Here is a 24,130-nt window from a genome sequence, read left to right as displayed (position 1 = left end):
AATATACGGGATTTTGGGACCGTCATGTAAGTAACATTTATTTTCACCTTTTCGTATGGATTACTTCCCTTAAATGTTGTCATATCTTCCTCATGGATTGCACTGAGTCTATCGGTTTGCAGTGGCGGATCCAAAGTTTAAGGTAAAAGGGGTGGGGCAAACATATTTATTGACAGGAACACCGGTGAGGATCATGATGTTTTTCATGATTAAAAACACACAATTTGTTAGTCCGAATTTCCTCTGACCCTGCAATCAAATAAAAAGAGGGGTTGCAAGGTCAGAGGAAATTCGGGCACATTTTTTTTTTCTAAAGGGGGGGGGAGGGGCTGGATCCACCACTGGTTTTGGGTGCAAGTATTCAGCTAATGGTAAATATTTTTAATGCATTGCATGAATTTGGATTGCAACTACACACATTTGACACAGTAATGTATACATGTACATGTATTTGTAGAGACTAAACAGATTTATTTACACCAGTAAAATTTTGTCAAACAGGGATAAATGTTAGTGTTAATGCATTGATAAAATTTTACCAATATTGTACATGTAATGTTTCCTTTACTCTCACATATTTTGAAGTTGATTTGGATGCGTTTTCGTTTGATTTTTCCAACTTGAGCCAAATCTTACACATTTACATCTTGAAAGGTTGACAGCCCTGGGTTTTGTAAATTTGTTTCTAAATTTTTATCTCTGTCTTTTCAGGTAGAAGTCTCTTGGAATGCCAGTTATCAACTTATCATGCCTGAAATGGTTATACATCTGTCAAACCTTTATTTTTAATATGAACTGTAATTGTTTGCAGTGTAGATACTAATTTAATTATGAAATCCACAGCACATGGAATGTTGTCATTGACCAGTTTGCTTTTGTTAGTTTGTTTATTGTGTTATGTTAAATCTAATTTTTCTCTTCATACTAATCAGTTCTGTATGTATTGTTTGAAAATGGGTCACACAGTGGCAAATTGGTAGACACTTAACAGATTTATTTACGCCAGTAAAAGTTTTGATTAATCCTTTTTTTTGTAAGATATTTCTTTATATTTTTCACCAAACTGAAATATAGAAGGCAATGAAAGGAACAAAAGGCTTGTATGTATTTTCATTAATGTGCCCCTCTTAAACCTTACTAGCAAGTTATATACATGTACAACTAACTTAGGTGTCTTATCATATTTGAGGGATAAAATGTTTTGGATAACAGCTGCAATTAACAATTTAACAATTAGATTTTTTCCATTCTTAGGTCTCCCTCTAACTACCATATATCTCATTGATAATTATTTTTTATTTTTCTCAGTTATTATCTCAACTTCTGTGACCTTTCATTACAAATTAAAAATTGTGAGAAGAAATGCACAGCACAAACATTTACACATCATTTCACAATCCTTATTATACAATAAGGAAAACCTGACTGACATTGCTCTGCATCATTAGTTCCTCTTATACAATGAAATTTACATGTTCATGTTGGTGAGATTCCATATCTAAAACCACTTTTCTGATAGTTTTTGTTCTAATATATTTACATACATGTACATTTACAGTTCATGTTTATGATGGCAACTTGAATATTGGCCCTCAATATAGTTACTGTAACTGGATTAGTATGAGAATAGTATAATAATGTGACCTTTTTAAGATTATAATACAAAAAATTGATATTGAAACAAAAATCTGTTATACATGTACAGGTACTGTCATTTATAAGTCTGTATCAAGATCATTCATCGTCCTTTGTCTTTGCTAAGTTCCATGTTGATTGAGATATGTACATGTATACCTACATGTAACCCTTGGAATATGCTTCCTTCATTTGATATTAGCATTTCCATGTTTCCTAAAATTTGTTGTATCCCTGAAAAAAGTAAGAAATTTACTTATCACATATAAAATATGTTATTAAAAACTACATGCATACCAAGCCTTTGCCAAAGGGTTAAGTTTTGAGTATATATGTAGGAGGAAGAATAATAAATAAGCCTATTTTAAAGTTTGGTTTTTTTTTTGTTTTTTTGTTTTGTTTTTTTTTTTGTATGTTTTTTTTTATTATAAATTATCATGATTACAAGGAATGTAAAACAGATAACTATATTGAGAGTGCTTAAATATGCCCACCTAAGTTTAAGTAAGTTAAATTTGGCTTAATTATATTTACACTTCTCACAAGTGCACTGTTCAATAACCTTTTATATGATTATATATACTAGATAAATTTAAACTAAAATGCAAAGTGTTTGATGAATTACTGTCATATACATTTTAAGGGTCTGGAATATTTTGACAACTTATTTAAATTTAACTTTCCCATAAAGAAAGAACTTGTCCTACTGGATAACGCACTATATTTTTATATCCTCCGTGTGTGGACGTCCACCCGCTCAGGAATATGCAATACAAGACTGGTACCTTGTTTCATATTCAATTTCACCAAAGCCTATGAAGTTTTCATTTGAAACCGGATGAAATCAATCTAAGTTACTTCGATGCTTACACGAGATTGATGTAAAATGCTGAATACAAACGTCCCAATGATTTGTAAGAGTTGTGTCCCTTACCCTTGGTCTACCTCCTTAAATAGTAATGGGCAGTACTTTCGTGTCATTGATTGGTGTACGTGTAAATATACACATACAACACAGATTCCGACGATTTTATTTATGAGTATAAATATTGTTAAATCGAGTTTTCACTTAAAAAAGCGTTGATTATGATAGATATAGTACTGACAGGCGACAAATTAATTCCATTCCAAAGAATTATCTACAATTAACAACGAATTCCGGAAGGCTCATTTAGATAAATTGCTGCGTTCTTGGGCATACATCTATGCCACAAAAGACCTCTTAGTATTTGTTAACTTTCTTTGTATTTTGTCCCAATTTTTCATAGCTGAAATGTGGTATTCCGTCGTAATTGGTTTCTGCAAAAGAGGGTAGCATTCAAGCGTGGGAAGATATTTTGGGAATCTTCTTTTATTTATTTTATGACGTTTCGCTCAGATTTCATTTACTCAATTTGACGCCTAAAACTTCCATCATGCTCACAAACTTACACTCGATATACATGTTTTCTGTCCTATTGATTCATTAAAAAACCGATTTAATTTACGAGTTGCCGTCCTTTTAATAGGAACTAATTAAGAAGGTTGAAGACTTAATATATTTTCCATCCTGACAACTTATTAATTCATTGGAATGTATACGCAATTCTTGTTCAAATAAATAAAACTGCTCGAAACAATTTATTTTCCGAAAAGTATGATTATTTTCATTTTATGGCATTCTTTTGTCTGATTGAGCTGAAAAGCAAACATTTTCAGGTAATTATTGTTTCTCTTATAATAGAATTTGTTTACGCATGACTAATGAGTTTAACGTATATATTAATCGTCTATATCGACGAAGAAATTTATTTTTCTTCAGTCAGTTTCCTTAATTAACAGATCAGGACATAATGTCTTAACCATAGGAGAATGAATAGACGATCAAACTAGTCAGAAAATCAATTGATAGAGTTTTGGTACAACTTCATTGATTTTATTATTTCATTATGTAAAATTTATTCACAATTTGATTTTAGTTTGAAAATATGAGAAAAAGACTTTTCTGTTCTAAATATGTAAATAAGTAGTCATTTTCAAACCAAATGTGTTTCAGATATATTTTTGAGGTCCGATTTGATGATTGCTTTTGCATACAGTTCAGTCACAGAGGATGAAGTGTCAGTTCTGCCGATAGCCAACAGAACAATTTCCGATGTCTGGTTTTCAGATTTCAACTGTAATAAGTGAACGTAAAAAGAATAAAATTCTCATATAGATAGTTGATGAACCGTATTATAGATGTATATACTGTCAATTATTTCTTCCAGTACTTTTATAAAATGTAACGTTTTGTTTTCTGATGCCATTGATAGAAACTGACATGTTGTTCTAGGAAGGGAAAGGAATTACGCTTCAAATCATTTACATGACATCTTAAATAAACTAATTTACGCAAAGAATTAATATACGTTTGCTTTCAAATGAACGCGGAAATGCGAACATTAGTTGAGAACATGTTCACTCCTTCAAGCTCATACGCAACAAATAAAGCTCTTGAGCTAAGTAAATTTTACTAATCGATTAATTCTTAGTCACTGTAATAGAATACCTATTTTTTTAAATGCCATTTTGCCTAATACAGTTAGCATTTTTTCTGAAAGACATTTTAGTTTTAGAGGGATAGACAAAAGACCTGATGATTTATTTTCTGCGTTGTGTTTATATTATGAAAATAAAAATAATATGTGTTGTGAAGTAGCTTAAATTAAACGTAAATAAGTAATGAATTAGTAAACAATAGCCACGTTTATATTATGACATCATTCTTCTTAAACCAAACTCAGAATTCAAATGTTTGTGTTTATTTTAAGCTGCTATTTTACAGTCGTTACAACTGAGAAGTTATGCATTGTAAAATAGTTCTTTTCAGTTTCAAAATATCGAAAAATCATTCGGACTTGGAATGGATAAAGTAAGGTTCTATTTGGTAAATGATATAGATAACTAATTTTTTGCAAGAAAGTAATTATTTGCATGATTTAAACTTTAAACTGTCATTTTAGAAGAGACGTATTAAGTTATACCGATGTTCGTTCTTTAGTCATTTAAACTTTGCACAGTAGTTAAATAAAATGGTAACGTCATTTTTTTTTGTGACATTTTGTTGATATGGATTTTTGTTCTTCTATTAATGAAATTTTGATAAACTTTGCATTGTATGATGGGTATACTATCTTGTTTCGGACTATAACTCAGTGTAAACTTTGATGAATTGTTCCTAAATATTAATGTTCGTTTATTTTCGCTTTTTAATAGCAGAAATTACGTTTTGGAGTTTTAAGAATTATTTGATTTCAAAAAGATTGTTTTCTTCTAAGTTTTTATTAGTAATAATCGAAAAATGATTTCATCTTGCTGATTTTTTTTCGACTAGTTATGAAAGTTTCTTTTTGAATTTGTGTTCAAATTTGTGTTGCGGGATTTGTAGCCTTTCTGTTTCGGACTGTAACTCAGTAAAACTTGCGATAATGCCCATGAAACTTTGATGAAATGTTAATTGATCTTTATATTGATGTAAGCACCCTTTCATTTTGCTAATAATCGATTTTACTTTTTGGAGTTTTATTTCTAAGAAAAGACTTTGTTTTTTTTAAAAGTTTTTAAGACTACAACTAGTGTTTGCAGCCACTTTCATGAATATGTTGAAAACAGTACAGTTCATATGATGTAAGCTCCCTTCCTATTGTTATAAATTTCTGATTTTCTGATTTCAAGGTTTCAATGATTTTCTTTACATTTAGAACTGTGTATTGTTTATTTCGATTCCTTATTATACCATTCAGAAAACAAGTTAGTAAAATATATACAATATCGGCAAAAATTAAAAAAAGAAATACCTAAGAGAAAAGTCTGTTTGTCTGTCCGTTAAGTTTCATTTCAAGTATCTCAATTATTTGACATTTTTGTCAAGTTCTTACTATATATGGTGTGAAAATTTACTAACAATCAAATATCAAATTCAGAGCTGTATTTAGTTTTGTCCATATTTGCCCAATCTATAAAGTGATCAGCCTTGCAGGATTTGGGTGTATCTATAAGCGCCCCGCGAGCTAAAAATATTTATAGTAAAAAATCTTTTATAAAACCTGGGGACAATTGACGATGAAAATTCACGAAGGTAAATATTCCATTTCGTTTTATTTCATCTGAAACAATACCTAACTATGGAATTTTTAAAAACAGATATATTTTGTTTGTGCTGTCCAGTACTTTTCAAACTTTAACTGATTAAAAAAAAAGAAGTTCATATGTGAACAAATTATAGTACTTTATAAGCTTCGTCGTCAGGATATATTGAATCAAAACTAATACGCAATTATGTTTTTCTTTCCTTTTTATTCAGTTTTATTTTATGTTTGTTAAAACAATTTTAAACCTATAAAATGAATCATTAATAAAAATCCATTCTTACAGGACTTGTGTATAAACCTGGTAAATTAATCAACCTCAAACTTAAACCATAAAATTAGTTTGGACACTGCAATCGCGTATATACATGTCGCGTATATATTGGTAAAGTGTCTGTAGATATGAAATATAATTTACCAGAGAATATTAAAAACTACTTAAGTGGACTTCATCAAAGGTTGCATATAATTAATATTTGTTAAGTGTCTCGCGTGGGATTCCGTCAGATAGAGAATTCCCAGGCGGAACTATAATAATAATGATATAGGTGTTCAATATAAACGTAATAAAAAATAAAAAAGGAGAACATTTTGAGAGTATAACAAGAAAACTTTACTATTGATCAAGAGAATCTAAAGACTGCTCAGGAGGTAACAGGCAATTATCATTACTGTAGATTATATGAACACTTTTTTTTATTAAAGATGATAACTGGCTGAAATGTAAAATTAAGATTTTTATCATATTTTGTGCTGCAATCGGGTTTTAAATAAAAATCATTTATACAGTATACTTAAAAACCGAATTGAACATACTACTTCTGATTTAAATCATGCATACGGTATGGTTCTCTTTGCTGCCATAATTCTAGATGTATATATGAGTTATATATCTATGCCCTTACCTAGTTATCATGTTGTTTTTCTTCATATGTAAACCTTAGACATTAACGACTGAAACAGTTAAATTTTCTATCTAGCGAGTCAAAATATTCTTTTTAAAAAAGAGTAATATTGGCACGCGATCATTCTTGTTACCGACATTTTCAACACTCATACTTAACACCACATTTGAAGAACATTTTCCGGTCGTCGCTCTTCTAAAATCTAATGAAGTCGCCTCTTTTACGTCGAGTACCCGTGAAAGTCCTTGATCGGTCACGTACGTTACTCTCAAAGACCGCCCATTGGTTCTAGTTAATTAAACTCCATTAAAGCAGTAATTATGTCATGGGAGAACAGATTCAATTATCCCACTGGTTGTAATGTGCCGTTATTCGTTGTTGATGATTTTCTCATGTCTTTGATAAATTGTCAACGGGATAGAGGCATTTCTTAATTAGTCTGCAATAAAACAAACGGCGATAGTAATCGCTTGAAGAACAATTTTCCGGTAATGACAATGATAAAAGGTTCGTCGTTTTCAGACACTTTGTAATAATAGAAAAGATTTATAGACTGTAATTGAAGCCAGGAAATTAAGAATTAGTCAAATATAAGTAAAGAGCAGAAACTCAATTGCTGTAAACCAGAGGAAATGTCGTTGAGACCCTTTGTTCCTTACACAATGATCATATTTTTGTATCTCCTATCTGACATTCGTTGAACGTACAAATGTATTGATAACCATGAAAATCAGGTTGTCAATCATACCAACAGACGCTATTTTGAATATATCCAGTAACATCTCAGAATTTGTAATCAATTCCACCACCGACACTTCTAATAGTACAATACGTTTAGGTTCTTAATTAATACAGTAAGTGTCGATAAGGACTTTTTAAATTCCAATATTTAACAAGAAGTATATTTTTTAAGACAAGGATAATACTATTTGGAGAATATAATAACACAGTTCTTAAATGGTAAAAAAAAGAATCTAATTTGCCTTGTTTTTCAATTTATCGAATTGAAATTCATATCTTAAGATTCTTCAACATTTGAACTGTTTTTAAGAATAAAATTCAAACTATGTAAATACCCACTTTCAAGCTGATTTACCCATCCAATCTCTCCTTCCAAATTCCCAATCCCCTATGCGAAACCCCATTTTTCCCGTCCCGTATACTACTATCAATTACGTATTTATTTACTAATTCAGTTATCTAATTTAATGACTGTGATTTAGATACCTTATGTATTAGTTTTATCATTATATCATGTATAGTATTTCCCAGTTTGATGGTAAAGAAAAGGTTCAATAGATAATATTACATTTGATATTTAGTGTTTACCAGATTATACACATGTTGTCTTATTATCAAAATACGATATCTTATAAATTTTGTTATTTTCTATGTGGAGTTTGTAATTAAAACAACTTATTACGAAAATTTATTCGTTAATTTATTCGTTAAGAGGACGCTTACCCTACCGGTGCACCTGCTCCATGCTCCCAGTTTTTAGTGGAGTCCGAGTTGCTCATTTACTTTTGTTACGTATGATTTTAGTTACTTTATGTTCTTTGTTGTGAATGTCTGTTTTCCATGTCTGGTCTTTGTCCCTGGATTACATTCTTTTGATTACCGCTATAACCTTGGTTCCCTTGATTACTCTTTGATAGGATAATGTGTTTAATTTCAAAAAGAGAAATAATCATGTACTCTAATTATCACAAAATTATTGGATTTCATGAAATATCATTTTCTAGACTTGATATTAGTCTCTCAGAATTAATATTTTACAGGGTTTATGAATCTACACTGGTGTATTTTAACTATCCATATGCTGTAAAGTCTCTCAGAATTAATATTTTACATGGTTTATGAATCTACACTGGTGTATTTTAACTATCCATATGCTGTAAAGTCTCTCAGAATTAATATTTTACAGAATGTATGAATCTACACTGGTGTATTTTAACTATCCATATGCTGTAAAGTCTCTCAGAATTAATATTTTACAGGATGTATGAATCTACACTGGTGTATTTTAACTATCCATATGTTGTACAGTCTCTTTGTACGTATATCAGGTAGATATTGAATGAGTTTGCGACAGGATCAATTTGTCATATTGAAATATAGATCTATGTCATCATACTCTGTAATTTGCTATTTTACAATTATTCTGTATAAGTAAATATCGGCAGAACATCCCAAAGCATCAAAACAAAATGGTATCTCAGAGACATCGAAATTAAAGTATATGGCTAAAATCGAAAACAACGACCTACCAATAAAATACAATACTAAAACTGAAGACAAAGACATCAAGACAGCGAACGAAAAGCTAAAACAAAATGTTTTTTTTTTTATTAATTTCGTTTCACAGATCAGATATAATAGACACAGAACAAAACGAGATACGTATTTTTAAAAAAAATGAATATGAATAGTTCACACATATTTTCTACTACGTCAGTAACATAGATTTGGAAATTAATTAAAAGTCAAAACGACAAAACGACTATTTTGAAGATACAGATACATATATACGGAGGGAGAAATTACTTAAAAACGTGCTCATTCTCAATTATGTAAATCGTGTCACTAAACTGATACAGTCATTGCTTGTAGTAAACTGAACTGTATTAAATTTTGATTGGGTTTTGTTTTGTTTTGTTTATTGTTTTTTATTCTTATTTTATTTATGTTTTTTTTTATTTTTGTGATAACTTCTCTTGAATTACTTTAATCTGTTTTCGGTGATGAATAAATGATAATGATATGCATTCTTTTATCTAATGACGCTTGAATATCTCTTGAAATGAAGCGCTTGGCTGCTTACACCAAAGGTATTTTAAAATCACCAAATATTCTCGTCATTTTGGCACGTGGCGGAACAGTCCCTATATTTCAAAGGTTATCAGCCAAATAACTTTTGATTAACTTTCTAGTGAAGACGTATCAATGATAAAAAAAATCTAAACCCGATAAGCCATCTTGAAACATAAAGAAGTAAACATAAAATTATTTGCACGCAGTGAAAAAAGTGGTTAGGCCTAGATACTAGAAAAACAAGTAATGTGAACGAAAGCTGGTTCATCATTTCCTCTATTTCAAAAAGCTATTTCGATCTGTGTGCAAAAAAAGAAAGATTGTTTCTTGTTTTCGAGTTAAACGAATTTTCAGAGTTTTTACCTGAATTGCAGTTAAACTGATTTTATCTTTCCCTGTTTGCTTTATCGATCGAAAACATTGTTCGCAAAACATGTACGAAATAGCAGATTGGGTTTGAAGAATTGCTAGATAGCAATAGCCCTGAGGTATAGTAATAAACCATAGACGTATTTGTTATATATCAGGGATTTTCATGGGGAGATTGAAATAGTAAGAATCGAATTTCTTAAAATGATAATGTAATTAAAACAATCGATTTTATTTGCCGGGCTTTATTATTCTATTTAATTCAGTTAATTGTAGTAATATATAAGTTAATGATAAATACAAACTAGATATAAATCTAGATATAAGAACTCGTATGTAGATTATATAGTTTTATCAATATGGACGATCATCTAGTATTAGATTTTTGTCATCGTTTCATCTTGTCTACACTACTTCCTGTTATCAGTGCATCACGGGTAAACTGACCCGCTATAATTCGCTTCTGAAGATGGCATTTATTGTTCCTTTGTATCAGAACATGGAACTTACATCCTTAAAAACTTGGCTTTTTTCATTTAATAACTCTACGATATAAACTTGATAACATCGGAGTTATCAGAATGTTTTGTCGTTTGAACAAACATCTAAGAAGCACGTGCGCCCTAAACATATTAACTGTACTAATTTCATTCAAAGTCTATTAGAATTTCAAAGCATTGGTTATTAGCTATGTTATATTTGCAGCTGCAGAGAAAAAAAAATCTGAAACAAACATTCATGATACTTGTTGTCTTAAAATTCTATGAAAACGAAATCATATTCTGAATGTACTTATAGCATTTGTTAGTGATCTACTCTTTTGTATGTTCAAACGAAAGTCGGATTGCATTGTTAAGGTTATATAGAAGTAACACTTTTCTTTTGTTAATCCTAAATACAAGATTACGTCTTTATTTTACCATTAAAATTGACGATAACTTTCTGTATGTGTAACACATGTAATATTAACATTGTTGTCTTGATTCGTTTTCAAGAAGAATTGCCGTTTACTTGTAATATTTTTAATTTGAAAAGAGAACGTAGAGATCTGATTTTTAGAAATACACACTAAAATCTAATTAAGCTCTGTTGTGCTGTAGGACATATTCGGTTATAATGTTGATTTTGTATGGTCATGCTTTTTAAGACGACCAGATAAACTTGACTTTTGATGATGGAACTAACTTCGTCTAACTTTTTGCCTTTTTATCTCCTCTTTATATGACAGAGATAATTAGCTCGTTCAAACCGTCATCATAGCAATATATATACAATGGGTTATGCACTACAATCTGTTTGCTTAATTCAAGAGAGATCCAAATTATTCCGAGTTTTTAAAAAAATTATTCAGTACGAACTCTTAAAAATGAGAAAAAAATATTTTATCGGTTCATAAAAACTCATTAGTCCTGAGAAAAGTAAAGGAGAAAATTTTCATATTGAACTAAACGCTGTTAGTATATTTTTGAAATACTAGCTTAAATTTATTAACACTGTGAGTGTAATAAAACTTCTTAATAAAAAACTGTTTAGACCGGAGATATATCTTAACTAATCCAACCAAGAACAAAACTCTGTATTATTTCTTCAAACAATAAATGAACGAAAATGTCTAAGGTGTTCGGTGTTTACTATGGACAGGGCTGATAATTAAAACAGATCAATAAAATGAAAAATCTTTGTTTATACAAAAATGTATTACTGTAAAGATTTTAAACTTACAAGCCATGTTTAATGATAAAAGTTACTTTTTTATGCGGACCAGAATAAAAAGGTTAGGCAAAGAAGGCTCAGGCCAAGCCAGGTCCATTCCATGCTGTTGCCTGGTAAAGCCAAACTAGAGCACATGCCACGTCAAAATCAAAGCAATGCAAGTATTAGAGCCGGATTTGGCCATGCTATTGAGACCTGACAATGCTGTAGAGTATGTCCTTTGTGTGATTGACGAATTACGAAGTATCTTGCTATTAAGGACATTTACGCACTCTTTTTATCACTGCAAGTTTTTTTTTTCACTTTCCGAAATATTTTTAAGTGTAATACACAATTAACATCGTTAACCAATAATTGCTTATTTGTATATTGTTCTTGATACAAAGAGAAACGCCCTTCAATTATTAATGACTTATTGTAAACTCGTTATGACGTGAAGGAAAAATGATCGAGTTGCTTAAATAAACAAACCAGTGTCATTGTGTTTATTTTGGATTGTTATTTAGATATAAAAATTTGGAATTCGGTTGATAGCTTATTTACTTTTTATCGGTAGTTTCCTCTTATTAGCCCTTCGTTAAAACGATGGTGATCTGATAACTATCAAGTCATCAATGATGAGGAATGATACTTTACTTCATCACTCATTCCGCGTCCAGATGTTTTGGGTCTCGTTATCAAATTAAGACGATTTTTTTGTTTTTGAAATAATAAAAAAGAAATAAATTTTATATTTAGCGACTGTCAGTATGTGATTTGAGTGAAATCTGTGGAGATAATTGGGACACGAAAAAGACACACGTGCGTTTTGATAGATAGGTTTTGGGTTAGTGAACGTTTTTTTAGAAATAAGTTTCTGTTATGATTTTATCTTTGGTTACGCTTATTATCATATGACAAAAACATTGCAGGATTATTTACTGAATTTATATTTTTTTTTTACAAAGCATTTTAATCTTGTGTGGATCAGGATCTATTATACTTACATATATTTTGTTAATTATTTTATTCAATAATTGAAATCAATGATTACACCTAAAGAAAACGATTTATGTGTAATGTAAACATTTTTATTGGTGAAACAATATATAAAAATATGATCTCTAACATACAATATCTATTCTAGTTTGTACATGAAACATATGACACATTCAACTGTACTGCATAGATAAAACAGCGACAAAACATTTAACGATATGCAAAGTCATATTTATATTGAAGAATGCTGCCTGTTTACAAGAAGTGACTGTCACCGTTTTATATGCATAGTTATGATTAATGTTTATAACATGTTTCATCCTACATCAATGCATAGTGTAAGTAACAGATATGTTAATTGAAGGTATTGAATAATCTCATTGTGAAAAAAAAATCCTTAGAATTGCACTTTTAAGTTTATCTGCTCCAACAGAGCTGGTCTACAATATAACTTAAAGAGGTCGTTCGGAAGAAGGTACAGTCATGTTCATAGTGTTGGCTGTGGTTGGACTGATGCTTTCTACAATAAGAGACAAACAATCTAAACTTGATACATTACTGCTGTTCTGTTGTTGTTGTTGCTGTTGCGACTGGGAGTGATCAAAACCTGAAAAGCAAAATAATAAAATAAATAATAAAATAAAATAAAAAATAAAATATAAGATAAAATAAAAATAAAAATAAAATAAAGAGCAACAGGTTAAACAGGAAATCGGTCCTTGTTTAAAAAAAGAGGTAATATAATGCATCTTCAAACCATATCTATCGCTAGGTGTTTTACTATTAAGAGTTTCATTAAATTATATGTGTTTGTACGTTTTAGTCCTGTTTATACAAAAGTATAATTTACTTGCTATTTAAACAAAGCTAATTCAATTTCATATGAATGTTTAATATTTTTTATATCGCCTTGTGATAAACAAAATCATAACCGAAAGTAAACGATGCAGAGGGTTAAACAACAGTAACATTTAAAATTGTATAATTAGACCCCCTAATGGTACTTCATCGTTTGATGATGAGCTTTCGCACTCAATTTGCAATGACCCAGGTGTGAAGAAAGTGATCGTGCTGAAATCAGTACATCTAGGGCCTCCCAGTAAACACACGTGGGCAATTCACGACTAGGAATATATTTTTAATTATTGATAAAATCGGGGCAATAAGTACCTGAAGATGTTGAAGTATGACGCCTGTATCATTTAGTACGAAAAAGATACGGTGTAAACTTGATGTAATTAACTAATTACTACAATGTGATAATAATGTAAACAAAGTTTCAGTAAAGTAAGCGATAGAAAGGTACTCTTAGGGTACCTGAAATACGGACTTGTCAATAAACTGTGTATTCATGTGTATGCAAAATATATTTCTATCTCAGTAGGAAACATCATTTGATATCATAGAAACAAAAAATATATATTTTTAATACATTGCAGATCCCATTCCTTAATGTGGCTTATATTATAGTCAGCATCTACATGAAATTTCTATCAATGAAAAAAAGAGCACTTTTTATTTTTTGCACATTTTATTATGATTTGTTGACTGCATACCTTTTAGTGTAAAATTTAAAATAAGCCGTATTTTTGTATGGTATGTCAGGACACGGAACTATTCATCTTATTCAAAAAAGAAACAATCCAGATGTTTCTTCAATGTCATTTATTCAGAGTGCAATTACGCCAGTAAATCCTTATCACATAAAATATTTCATCTTTTATAATGTTTTAATAAGATCCACATAGCATAAAGCTTTTCATCATTTACAGTTAGATTGTAGATTGAGATAAATTATATACTGTATAAAGAGTATATTTCTTCCAATATTCAACAAAGAACCATCCAGATGCGTAAAATCATAGCTCATCTAAATAGTAAGGACAGCTACTATTAGTACAATTCAATCACTGAAGACATTAACTATAATTGGTCAAACATTTGTTGTAAAATTGATAATTTAAAATTATTTATTCAGGATTAGAACTTAATGGTATGCCAAAGAATAACTACCTAGTTACATCTCTTAAATGCTAATTCAAAATACCAATTCCCCATTCTGTATCTCCTCATCTACCTAAGAACGGAAAGTTTTCTCCTAACAAGTTTTTTTTAGATTGAACTTGTTGAGGCTATAGTATAAACCTGTCTCAACTTCTTCTTGTTCAAATATACTTGGTATCCATGTGTATGAACGAACATAGTATAAATGTATAAAGTAGTCATGGTTGCTTGAAAACTGTTTTGAATTTCTTATAAGTCTGTGTGTTTTATGTATTAGATGACAAATGCGCCTTGTTTTGTAATTTACTCGACGATGATTTGTCATACATGCAAAGCCAGTGAAGGAATCTAAAACTTCTGGCATTATACATTTCTCTTAAACGACAAATAGTCCTGAAATATTTCGCCGAGTTGTTAAATGTGGTGAAAATGGGTTTGTAAATAAACTTATCTTGGTAATGTTGGAACTCCTATCTTTAATATCCCCAAGATGACAGAAAAATTCCCAATGTGATGAATCAGTCTCTACGTCATTGATGGGGAACGATTTGTTTTATTTAACACTGTGTACTATTAATTCTATTTAAATCTAATGAAAACTGCTTCAGAAAACGTATAAAATTAAGTTTTGAAAAAAAGGTAATTTCTCTGTGAAGTAAGATAAAACTTTATTCGTGTTATTTCAATTTATTTTATGCCTTTAAATTGTTGATACGTCATATTAGACATGCTAGGTTTTTCAACACGTGCATATTTAAGTAACACATATTTTATTTTCTCATTTCAACTTTGTTTTAATTGTATGTTTCTTGATAAAACATGATCGTTTTTAGTACTTTTCATCGAAATATCGTTTGAATTAGCTATAGAATTCAGTTATAGTTTAATATTTTCTCCGTAATGCTTTCTTTTTCCTTTTTTTTTCCTATTTGTTCTGAGATCCTTCTCCTTCCAAATTTCGATTTTGTGTTGACCTTTATTTTACTTGCAGATGTTTGCTCTTTTTATTTTATTGTTATGTGTGCTATTTGTTTCTGATGTGTTAATTATATTTTGCTTACCTCTGTTGTTCCCATAACTTGTTTGGGATTCGCCCATGTGATGAAATTTGTCTGGATAGTAATGAGGGCTGTTTACGGTCTACAAAATACAATATCAGCATATTATGTATGGAAGAAGTGCATCCTCGTTACTTTTTATTCCTTTTGAAAGAATCTACAATTGCGACCAATAGTTAGTATCTACAGTAAAAACCAAATGTTTATAAAATTAACTATCGTCACTCGAGTTACTGGTTCTTTATGTGTTCGGAAAGAAAAAGCACGACAATGTTACTTGATAAAACTTTGTTTTAATACTTTTGTCTGTGGGTATATATTTGTCAACACAAGATGCATATTCTGTGTTGCTTCGGTTATCTTTATTTATTTTTTTTTATTTATTTTTTTCTCTTATTTTTTACTTTCACTGTAATATCACAACCGACAAAATGCACCTTAATAGTCTTGTTGGCTTGACAAATTTCTATTCTTATACCATATGTGATCTGTATGTAAACTGTAGCACTAGACATTATAATATTCCTTTATATTACTTCTACTTCAAATAATTATCATCATTTCTTTCAACATGTGTACGATAAAGAGCCTTATTTCACCATGCATGGTAGTTTTAAAGATGTCACACTTGGGCATTTTCTTTAAAATTACCTTCATAGTATTACAAAATCTTCATAAAATAAACTGATTAAGGATATAAAATATCTCTGTTTAAGCAGGATAAACTGCGGATAGAACAATAGTTAAAACTTGAAAGGGACCAAAGAAAGAAAAACATACTCAACTTTGAAAATGGGATATTATCTAATTTCTTTCAAAACTTAAGTACATATTACTAGAATAGCAATAATTGATATACCATAAAGAAGCTATTCTTGGTGTCAAAAATAAAAACAAGATGCGTCAAGGATTAGAAGTGCAGTTATTAAATAAATCACGTTTAAAATATATGACGTGCCTATCGCAAATCAAATCTGTAGGCCAACATAGTGACTGTAGTCAACATTAATTATAGTAAAGCAGTGACAATCTACATGTTGCATGTTTATTTTAAAGAATGAGATAATATATTTTCAATCACTTATCATATTTTAAGTGTTTTATCATTTTATATTTTCTGATAAATTTGATTGCACTCTCAAATTTCTATTTTTTTCCTCTTTGCATGCGTTATATCTACTATGCATCTTCCAGAGGTTGTTTTGTCTGTTTTGTTTTCTTAAATTCAATCTATTGCGCTGTAGAATGAAATAGCAATTAATTTTGCTCTTTTTTCGTTAATTTTTTTTTCGACACGGAGGAGAAGCGAAGAAAATTGATGTAATACTAGGTCAAATACGACAAAATATGACTTAAATTAATAAGTTTCATTGTTAAGTCAATAGCGAAGATCCAAACAACCTTAACTGTTGTTTTTATTGCATAAGAAATATACTGTAAAATTTAGTCTTCATTGATTTATCTCTATGGTATGAAAAGCGCGTATTTACAAAACTTCAAAAATTATATATGAATCCGCTTGATTTTGGGCATTGGATTTCCTACATTTTCAAAGTGTTTGCAATGTAATAATATTGTTCCCTATGTAGTGCAAAATAATTTGTATGCAAAATGCAGTAAGCCCATTATAATTCGTTTACTTGTATCATTTGCAAAATGCATTCTTAAAATCTTCATAAACAATATTTTTATTACTGAAATTGTTTTCAAATTTGTAAGTTATCTTATTTATCTGTCAAGACAATGACAATTAAAACTTAAGCCAAAAGAAAAATACGGTTAATAGAAGGATTAAGTAACTCGCACTATAAACCTTATTTATGCCTACATGTATGGAGTTCTTGTTTGTGTTATTCACAAGTAAAAAGTCGATTCAAAGGGGAAAAATGCAAGGTAGGAGCAACAAACAAAACAAACAAAACAGGAAGAAAACCAAGAAAAAATGAAGAGTAAATGATAAACCACAAAAACTGGATGCATTGGTAAGATGTACTGATAGGCATCTTGAACTTGCCAAGCGAAAAAATAACTGTAAATGAAAACCACTTTTTTAAAAGCAGAAAAATATATACAGCATTTCATGTTACAGAGGTAAGTTAACGTGATGAAAGGGTTAAAGTTGAAGTAATTGCATTAAATGAGCATGTCAATAATTCTATGGGCAATATGAGAGATAATCTGAAATCACTGTGAAAATATTAGGTCAAATCAATCTGGTTGATACTATATATATATATTATGACAATTTACATGTTTCACGAACATTGTTTAGAAATAAATAAATATCGTTAAGGTTTTTTTTTCACTTATGAAATGCAACATTTTATTTGTAAATGGTTTTGATACATCTGAATGCACTTTAAGGCATTAATTCTATATCTGAGTGCATTGGAAGATTGTATTACAATAAAATGCTGAAGTTTTGCATGTTTACAAACATCCGTGAATTAATGACACTGTCAGAATAAAACATTTCTATAGTTTAGGTATAAGTACAAAGTAATATACGTTCCAAATAGCAAAATAAGCAAGTATGAAATACTTTGTAAGGTACTATAAAATATATAATCACTTGGGAAATATTGTTTTAAACATCTACCGAACTGAAATGTTTCCTACAGGTTTAACGGGTTCAATTATATGTATTGCAGTTGTTTTTTGTTTTGGCTTCTTGCTTGCTAGCGTAGGGTGGGCTAAAGAAACTGTATCCAGAGTAGTTTCATGAACCACGGGATGGAGACTTTTTTTAATTTAAGTTCATTTTTTTTTAAATGTTGGCCTTCGGTATCATAAAAATCTCTCTTGATAAAATAGCTTTCCTGAATATCAATTATATTAATAGATATTCTCACAGCTATTGTTGTAATACTTTGAAACATTGTTTTATAAACATTTGATTTCTATTTTCAACCACGAAGTTATCAAATAAATAAACAAAAAATCTTGTTTTCATGAAAACTGTAAAGAATGACGCGAAGTAAATACAATTATAAAATTAATAGAACTCCTATTGTTTCCAGGTGCCTTCCTCTAAATACTTGTTTGCCATATGGCACTTGTGGTTAAAATATTCATTGTTTTGTCAAAAGAAGATTACTGCGGTTTTCCTTTTTGGCAAATTTGTTTTTCTTGTGCCATGTGAAGTTTTTTGTCACTATGACTTATAATTTCTGTGGTAGCAAATTCCTCTTTCTCAGTTCAAAAGAAAGGGTATTTAATGTCCTTGAATTCGATGGTAGAGTTCTGCAGAATGTATATAATTGAAAAGACAATCGAGACACATGAAGTACGTTTACAAGAAATAATTTGGTACCTTAACGTATACTTTGGAGTTCCTTCTCCACATTTCACACCTCAGAATTCAGATTTACATGTACTTATAAATTATATTTGAGCGTTTCAGATTTCGGACCAATGAGTTCATATTCATATAGTAAATATTTATTCATTTTTTGCAGGAAAAATGTGTTCACATATTGTTTGGCATAGAAAGACTAAGACTAGATAAACTAAAGGAATATATAGGTTTAATAATATTTGTGCTTGAAGTAGTTGAAATTACAACCGCTAGCTATTTGATACATATAGCAAATTCATGAATCTATTCTGAATTGGAACTACATCCACAAATTCAGCCGAATCATTTTTATTTCGATTAAGCATAGAGATTACAAACAAAACAAAAAAAACAATCAAATGGCAAAGGAAGACAACTCATACTCTCATTTAATTGTAGTATACCTTGCTTAAATCTTGTAATTCAACAGATCAATCAGTGAGGAATTTAGAGGCCTTTTCATTTTTGCTTGAACTTAGAACTGGGTGTAAATATTTGATCTTTACGCTTTAATATGTAAAGTAATGTAAAGTGGTAGAAATGTTGGAACATTCAATTGATTTTATTCATTCCTTATCTGAACGATTTAATTTCTTGAAATGAAAAACACATCACATGAATTTCACTTCAACTGTTGTGACAGACTTCAATTGTCGTTGGAGATTATGCCTCGCTTACATACGCATTTGTGTCGCTAAAGTTGACGAAATAAACGAACAGATTTTGCAAAAACCAACATAGAAGGCGATCATAAAGATGAATCAAAGGTGTGTATGTTGTGTCTATATACATATAAAAAGCCCTTTTGATGATTGTCGTTTATGAAATTTTGCACAGACGAAGCTTAAGCACGCCACGGGACAAATAACTGCGATTATAATAGATTCTACAGAACATTTTATTATACTGATATGAAAGCTTTTGACAGCAAGAAATAATGTAAGAAACAGACCTCATTAAATGTTCTTAGATATAAAGTTTGATTTTAATACCGTTCCATTTCACAGTTCTTGACCATAACTTTGTAAAATTAGAACTTATTATTCTCATCAAAAGGACTCCCTGTAGCCTTTTTGATGCTGACCCCTAGAGAGAAACATGACCCATATATTTTTGTTCATAATGTGTCTCGCTAAATTATCGAAAAAGCACATGGTGAAGATAAGATTGCGCCACACGAAAAAGATACAATATAGCGATTATCTCTTGAAGAGATCTGATAGACTGATAATAAGAACACACTTCCTTGGTATATTCTGTGATTTTCAGTTAGATTTGTGTATTTGACACGTCTACGACGTGCTGAAATACTGAATCTTGGATAAATCTGCAAATATTTACAGTAAACTTAACGACGGGGCGTTTGCCGCGTGTCTGAAATTTAGTCTTTCAACACAAAGATAAAATAGAAAAACTAAAAAAACTTGTCGACAATGGAATTTATTCCGTCTAAATACAATCACGTTCACTCTGTGGTAAGGTTTTTTGTTTTATTGTTCATGTCAAAGACTTCTAGCATTTTTGAAGTACCAAAAGCATAAGATAGGTATTTGGACCTGTACTGAAAGAATTAAAAATTAACACTAAGCGCATTTATTCAGTTAAATTAATCTAACTATGATATTACCAGATGTACAAATTCACTTATATATGTAGTTAAATTTGCACTTTACATGTAGCTAACATTGCCAACGGAACATACATGTGTATGTATCTACGATTATGTCATTCCAATAATACATACATGTATGTATGTATGTTTGTATAGTCTTGATTAGGACACCCGAAATCCTTGTCAATGACTACACAGTAACGAGAAGAACTGAAATGGATCAACATCGTTTATTTTCAAAACATGGCAGTTATTATGATAAACAGTCAAATGAATATAACCAGTAGTTACCATCATTCATCACCACTAAACAATCTGTCTAATTAAACAACTGTAAATTGTCATTCTGTTATTTCTAAGAGGTGCTAAAGAGTCCATGTTATCATATATCCGTCACTCTGTGTTTTGATTTACGGAGTAATTTCTACCTTGGAATATTAATTATAGGTCTTTCAACTTTTTACACTCGTTAGCTTAGTTCTTCTTTATTTTTAATTTTCTTTTATTCTATTTCCTTAATTCATTCTTTTTTAACATTTTCTTGTCTCTTCTGTACTGATATTTAAATCTGTTTTTTTTAATCGATATTTATTTTCAAGCATTTTGTTAAGAACTGAAATGGACTTCTTGTATGGTATTGAAAATTGCTTCGCATTATCTTCAATAGAAAATTCTAATACCTTAGTTTTTTTCTCATATGCGAGTAATCCCGCCTTCCATATTTATTTTCACATTCTGACAACGACGAATTCTAGACTTAATTACTTCAATAATTCTTCATCATATTAACGCGTTTATGACGATTTTATTACATCAAATTATTAAGTAAATAAATCATCTTAATTGAAAACAAATTTTTGTGAAACACGAGTTCTCCTATGTAATAATCCCCGACAAAAACTGGTAATTTGTGGTAGGTGTGCCTTACAGATTTCTCTCAACGTGAGAAATCTTAATTTACAATTCCCAATGTTGACAGCTTTAAGTTGGTAAATATTACAATTAGAATATTTTCGGCTAGAACTGAAACATGTGGTTAGGATGGGGTCATTCAGTTTATATTTGATGTTGTTTATATTGATGGGGGGCAGTCACGAATAATATATAAATGGATTTAAATACAGGCTCTCACGCATACATGTACTTATATACGCATCTTTTGTAAATACTTGTAGGTACACGACGATAATTTGTATGTTAGTATAGACTTACTTTTGATAGCACATTTGTGTACTCGAACAAACAAAATACATAGACACTACTGTATCAAAATTCTGTCTGAACGTAAGGTTATCATTTTTATAGTTTTTTGGGAAGTTCCTAAATTTTGGTATCAATAAGATGTATTGCTGTCTCATATATTGGTTGTAAGGGTGTAAAAACTTACAGCGGTATAAGTGTAAATTGTTCAATAATTATTATAAAAATAACTGCATGCACAGAATTCACAACCATATTGATTTACTTGTGGTACTCGTCAATTATTGGTACATAATTTTTATCTTATTGTTTTCTACAATTGTATTCCTTTTTTAAATCAATAATTACACAATCGCATGTAAAGAAAGTTAGTACCTGCAAGCCCTGGAAGTGAACTGTTAAAAAATACATACCATATAGTCAGAACCACTGCTCGTTGACCCATTGTCATTCAAGTGTTCTTCTACATTTCTGCCTATCCTGTTACCGTGTAACATTTCTTCTAAACTCTCAATATAGTCTATTGCATTTCTTAATATTTCTACTTTTGGCAGTCTTTGATTCGGATTCGGACACGTCCGTCTTTTGAGAGTTTCAAAAGCTTCATTAACTTTCCGAAGTCGCCGTCTTTCTCTCATTGTAGCAGCTTTTCGTCTGTCTATTGTCACTGTTTTCCTTTTACAAGCTTTGCATGCCCACAAAAGACATCGCCTATTTGGTCCGTGAAATCCGGGGGCAAGAACGTGCTGGACATGATCCTCTCCGTCTTCCGAATTATTTAAATCCATGTCGTCGTCTCCACACAATGACGGTGATGCCGGTGTTTCACTTACAACATTGTGATTTTTATCCAATTCATCATCAGTTCTCTCTTCCTTTATCATCATTTTCGCATCTGAATCTTTTCTTTTTTCTGTAATTTTGTCTTTAGCAGACGACGGACAGCGCGTGCGATGAACATGAGCATTCAAGTAGTTCCGTGTTGAGTTGCTGGCACTACTTTGATATGGAGAATAATGATCAGTAAAGGGACGCTCAAATGGACGATTGTGATATGATAAGGAAGCGGAATTGTAGAATTCATGAGTTGAACTACCATGGGAATAAGATAAATCTGTTAACTGTCTAGATTCCGATAAATTAGTGTTACTAGCAATCGACGAGTTTCCATACGATACAAAGCTATTAGGCTCATACCGACAACTACGATATTCTGCCATCATCATCATCGTTAAAACAGTTACGTTTTTTTTTCTCTCAATTAATATGAAAATGTTTATTCAAATTGATAAAATTCAACGTTACTTAGTATTCAAGAACAGTTTTTTGCCTATTAAACTTCTCATGAATCCATTTCCATATCATTGCAAACACGATGACCTCCCGTAGTCACGATGAATGCCTCCACTTTATATCACAAACAAGATAAAACAAAACAATTTTAGAAATCTACTAAAACAAATGTCAACAATGCTGTTTTTTAAAGATCAGAATCTTCGATTCTCAAAACGCACTTGGCAAAACTTTCACTGAAAGTGATAAAAAGACGTTCGTTCGCAAGAGTGTTCTTCAGCTCTAGAAACTCCACTTTTAATTTTCTACAGAGAGTTTTGATAGCGATTTGCCATATTAATAACTGTTGCAGAATGTTATATATATAATAGCTGTATTTTGGTGAGTTGTTGACAAGAGAAACCTCCCCACTCATTAGGAAAGAAACTATCCAATCATATTTCGATGTTTGTCAAAAGAAAAATCCCTAGACACCCACCCTTGTATTAATTTTGAATGCTTTTCTCACATTAAATGAATTATGAGAACTTTTAAGGTCAAAGTTGCAGGGTCATCGACAGGCAGCAATCGAAAACACATGTGTTCCCGTAAAATTTATTTCATTTTGAACGAAAACTAACGGTTAAAATATACAATGATGAAGTCTTTTGACAAAAACGACACAATACTTAGTGATGCAATTTTAATTAGTGAAAAACCGTCAATAGTAAATGGAATTGTCATGCTTTATTTGCTGGCTGGGAGCGGAAAATTAACTCGGGGTATTATTTGACGATATGTACATGTTTTGTGAAAGATGAAAGACAGTAAGTGAAGCATGAGAGGCGACTTATCGATGGAAGCTTAATGATAAAGACAGTTTTCTTAATTACACACACATGCTATCATGGGAGAAATTCGCTTGTTTTCAAGTGGACCCCTTAAAACTAATAGGAAAGGTAATTTGACGGAAATAATGCTCATTATTAACCGTTTTCAGTCCAGAATTGATTCAGAACATTACCCATTTCTGTATCTAATAATAATTGGTATAACTAAACCGTTCTTGTTACATAACTGGAATAAGGTCAAATTATTAGTCTTCAATTATCTTTGATCTTGGC

At 30.5% G+C, this 24,130-nt stretch overlaps 1 protein-coding gene across 1 annotated transcript; it reads right to left on the bottom strand.

Moving 5' to 3' along the window:
• Positions 1-12,599: 12,599 nt before the first annotated feature.
• LOC148615009 (myogenic factor 5-like) lies at positions 12,600-23,362 on the bottom strand. The gene is made up of 3 exons (XM_088589600.1): positions 22,148-23,362; positions 15,589-15,667; positions 12,600-13,130 (listed from the first exon to the last, which is right to left on the bottom strand). Exons 1-3 carry the CDS (start codon positions 22,961-22,963, stop codon positions 12,976-12,978), a joined length of 1,050 nt encoding a protein of 349 aa, XP_088445726.1. The 5' UTR covers positions 22,964-23,362; the 3' UTR covers positions 12,600-12,975.
• Positions 23,363-24,130: the final 768 nt, after the last annotated feature.

The sequence above is a fragment of the Perna viridis genome, chromosome 6 (assembly GCF_037379345.1).
Source record: "Perna viridis isolate PV_CMFRI_1.1 ecotype Kerala chromosome 6, ASM3737934v1, whole genome shotgun sequence".
NCBI lineage: Eukaryota > Metazoa > Mollusca > Bivalvia > Mytilida > Mytilidae > Perna > Perna viridis.
Note: the sequence above shows the minus strand (reverse complement) of the source record. Positions and strands in the feature narration are given on the sequence as shown.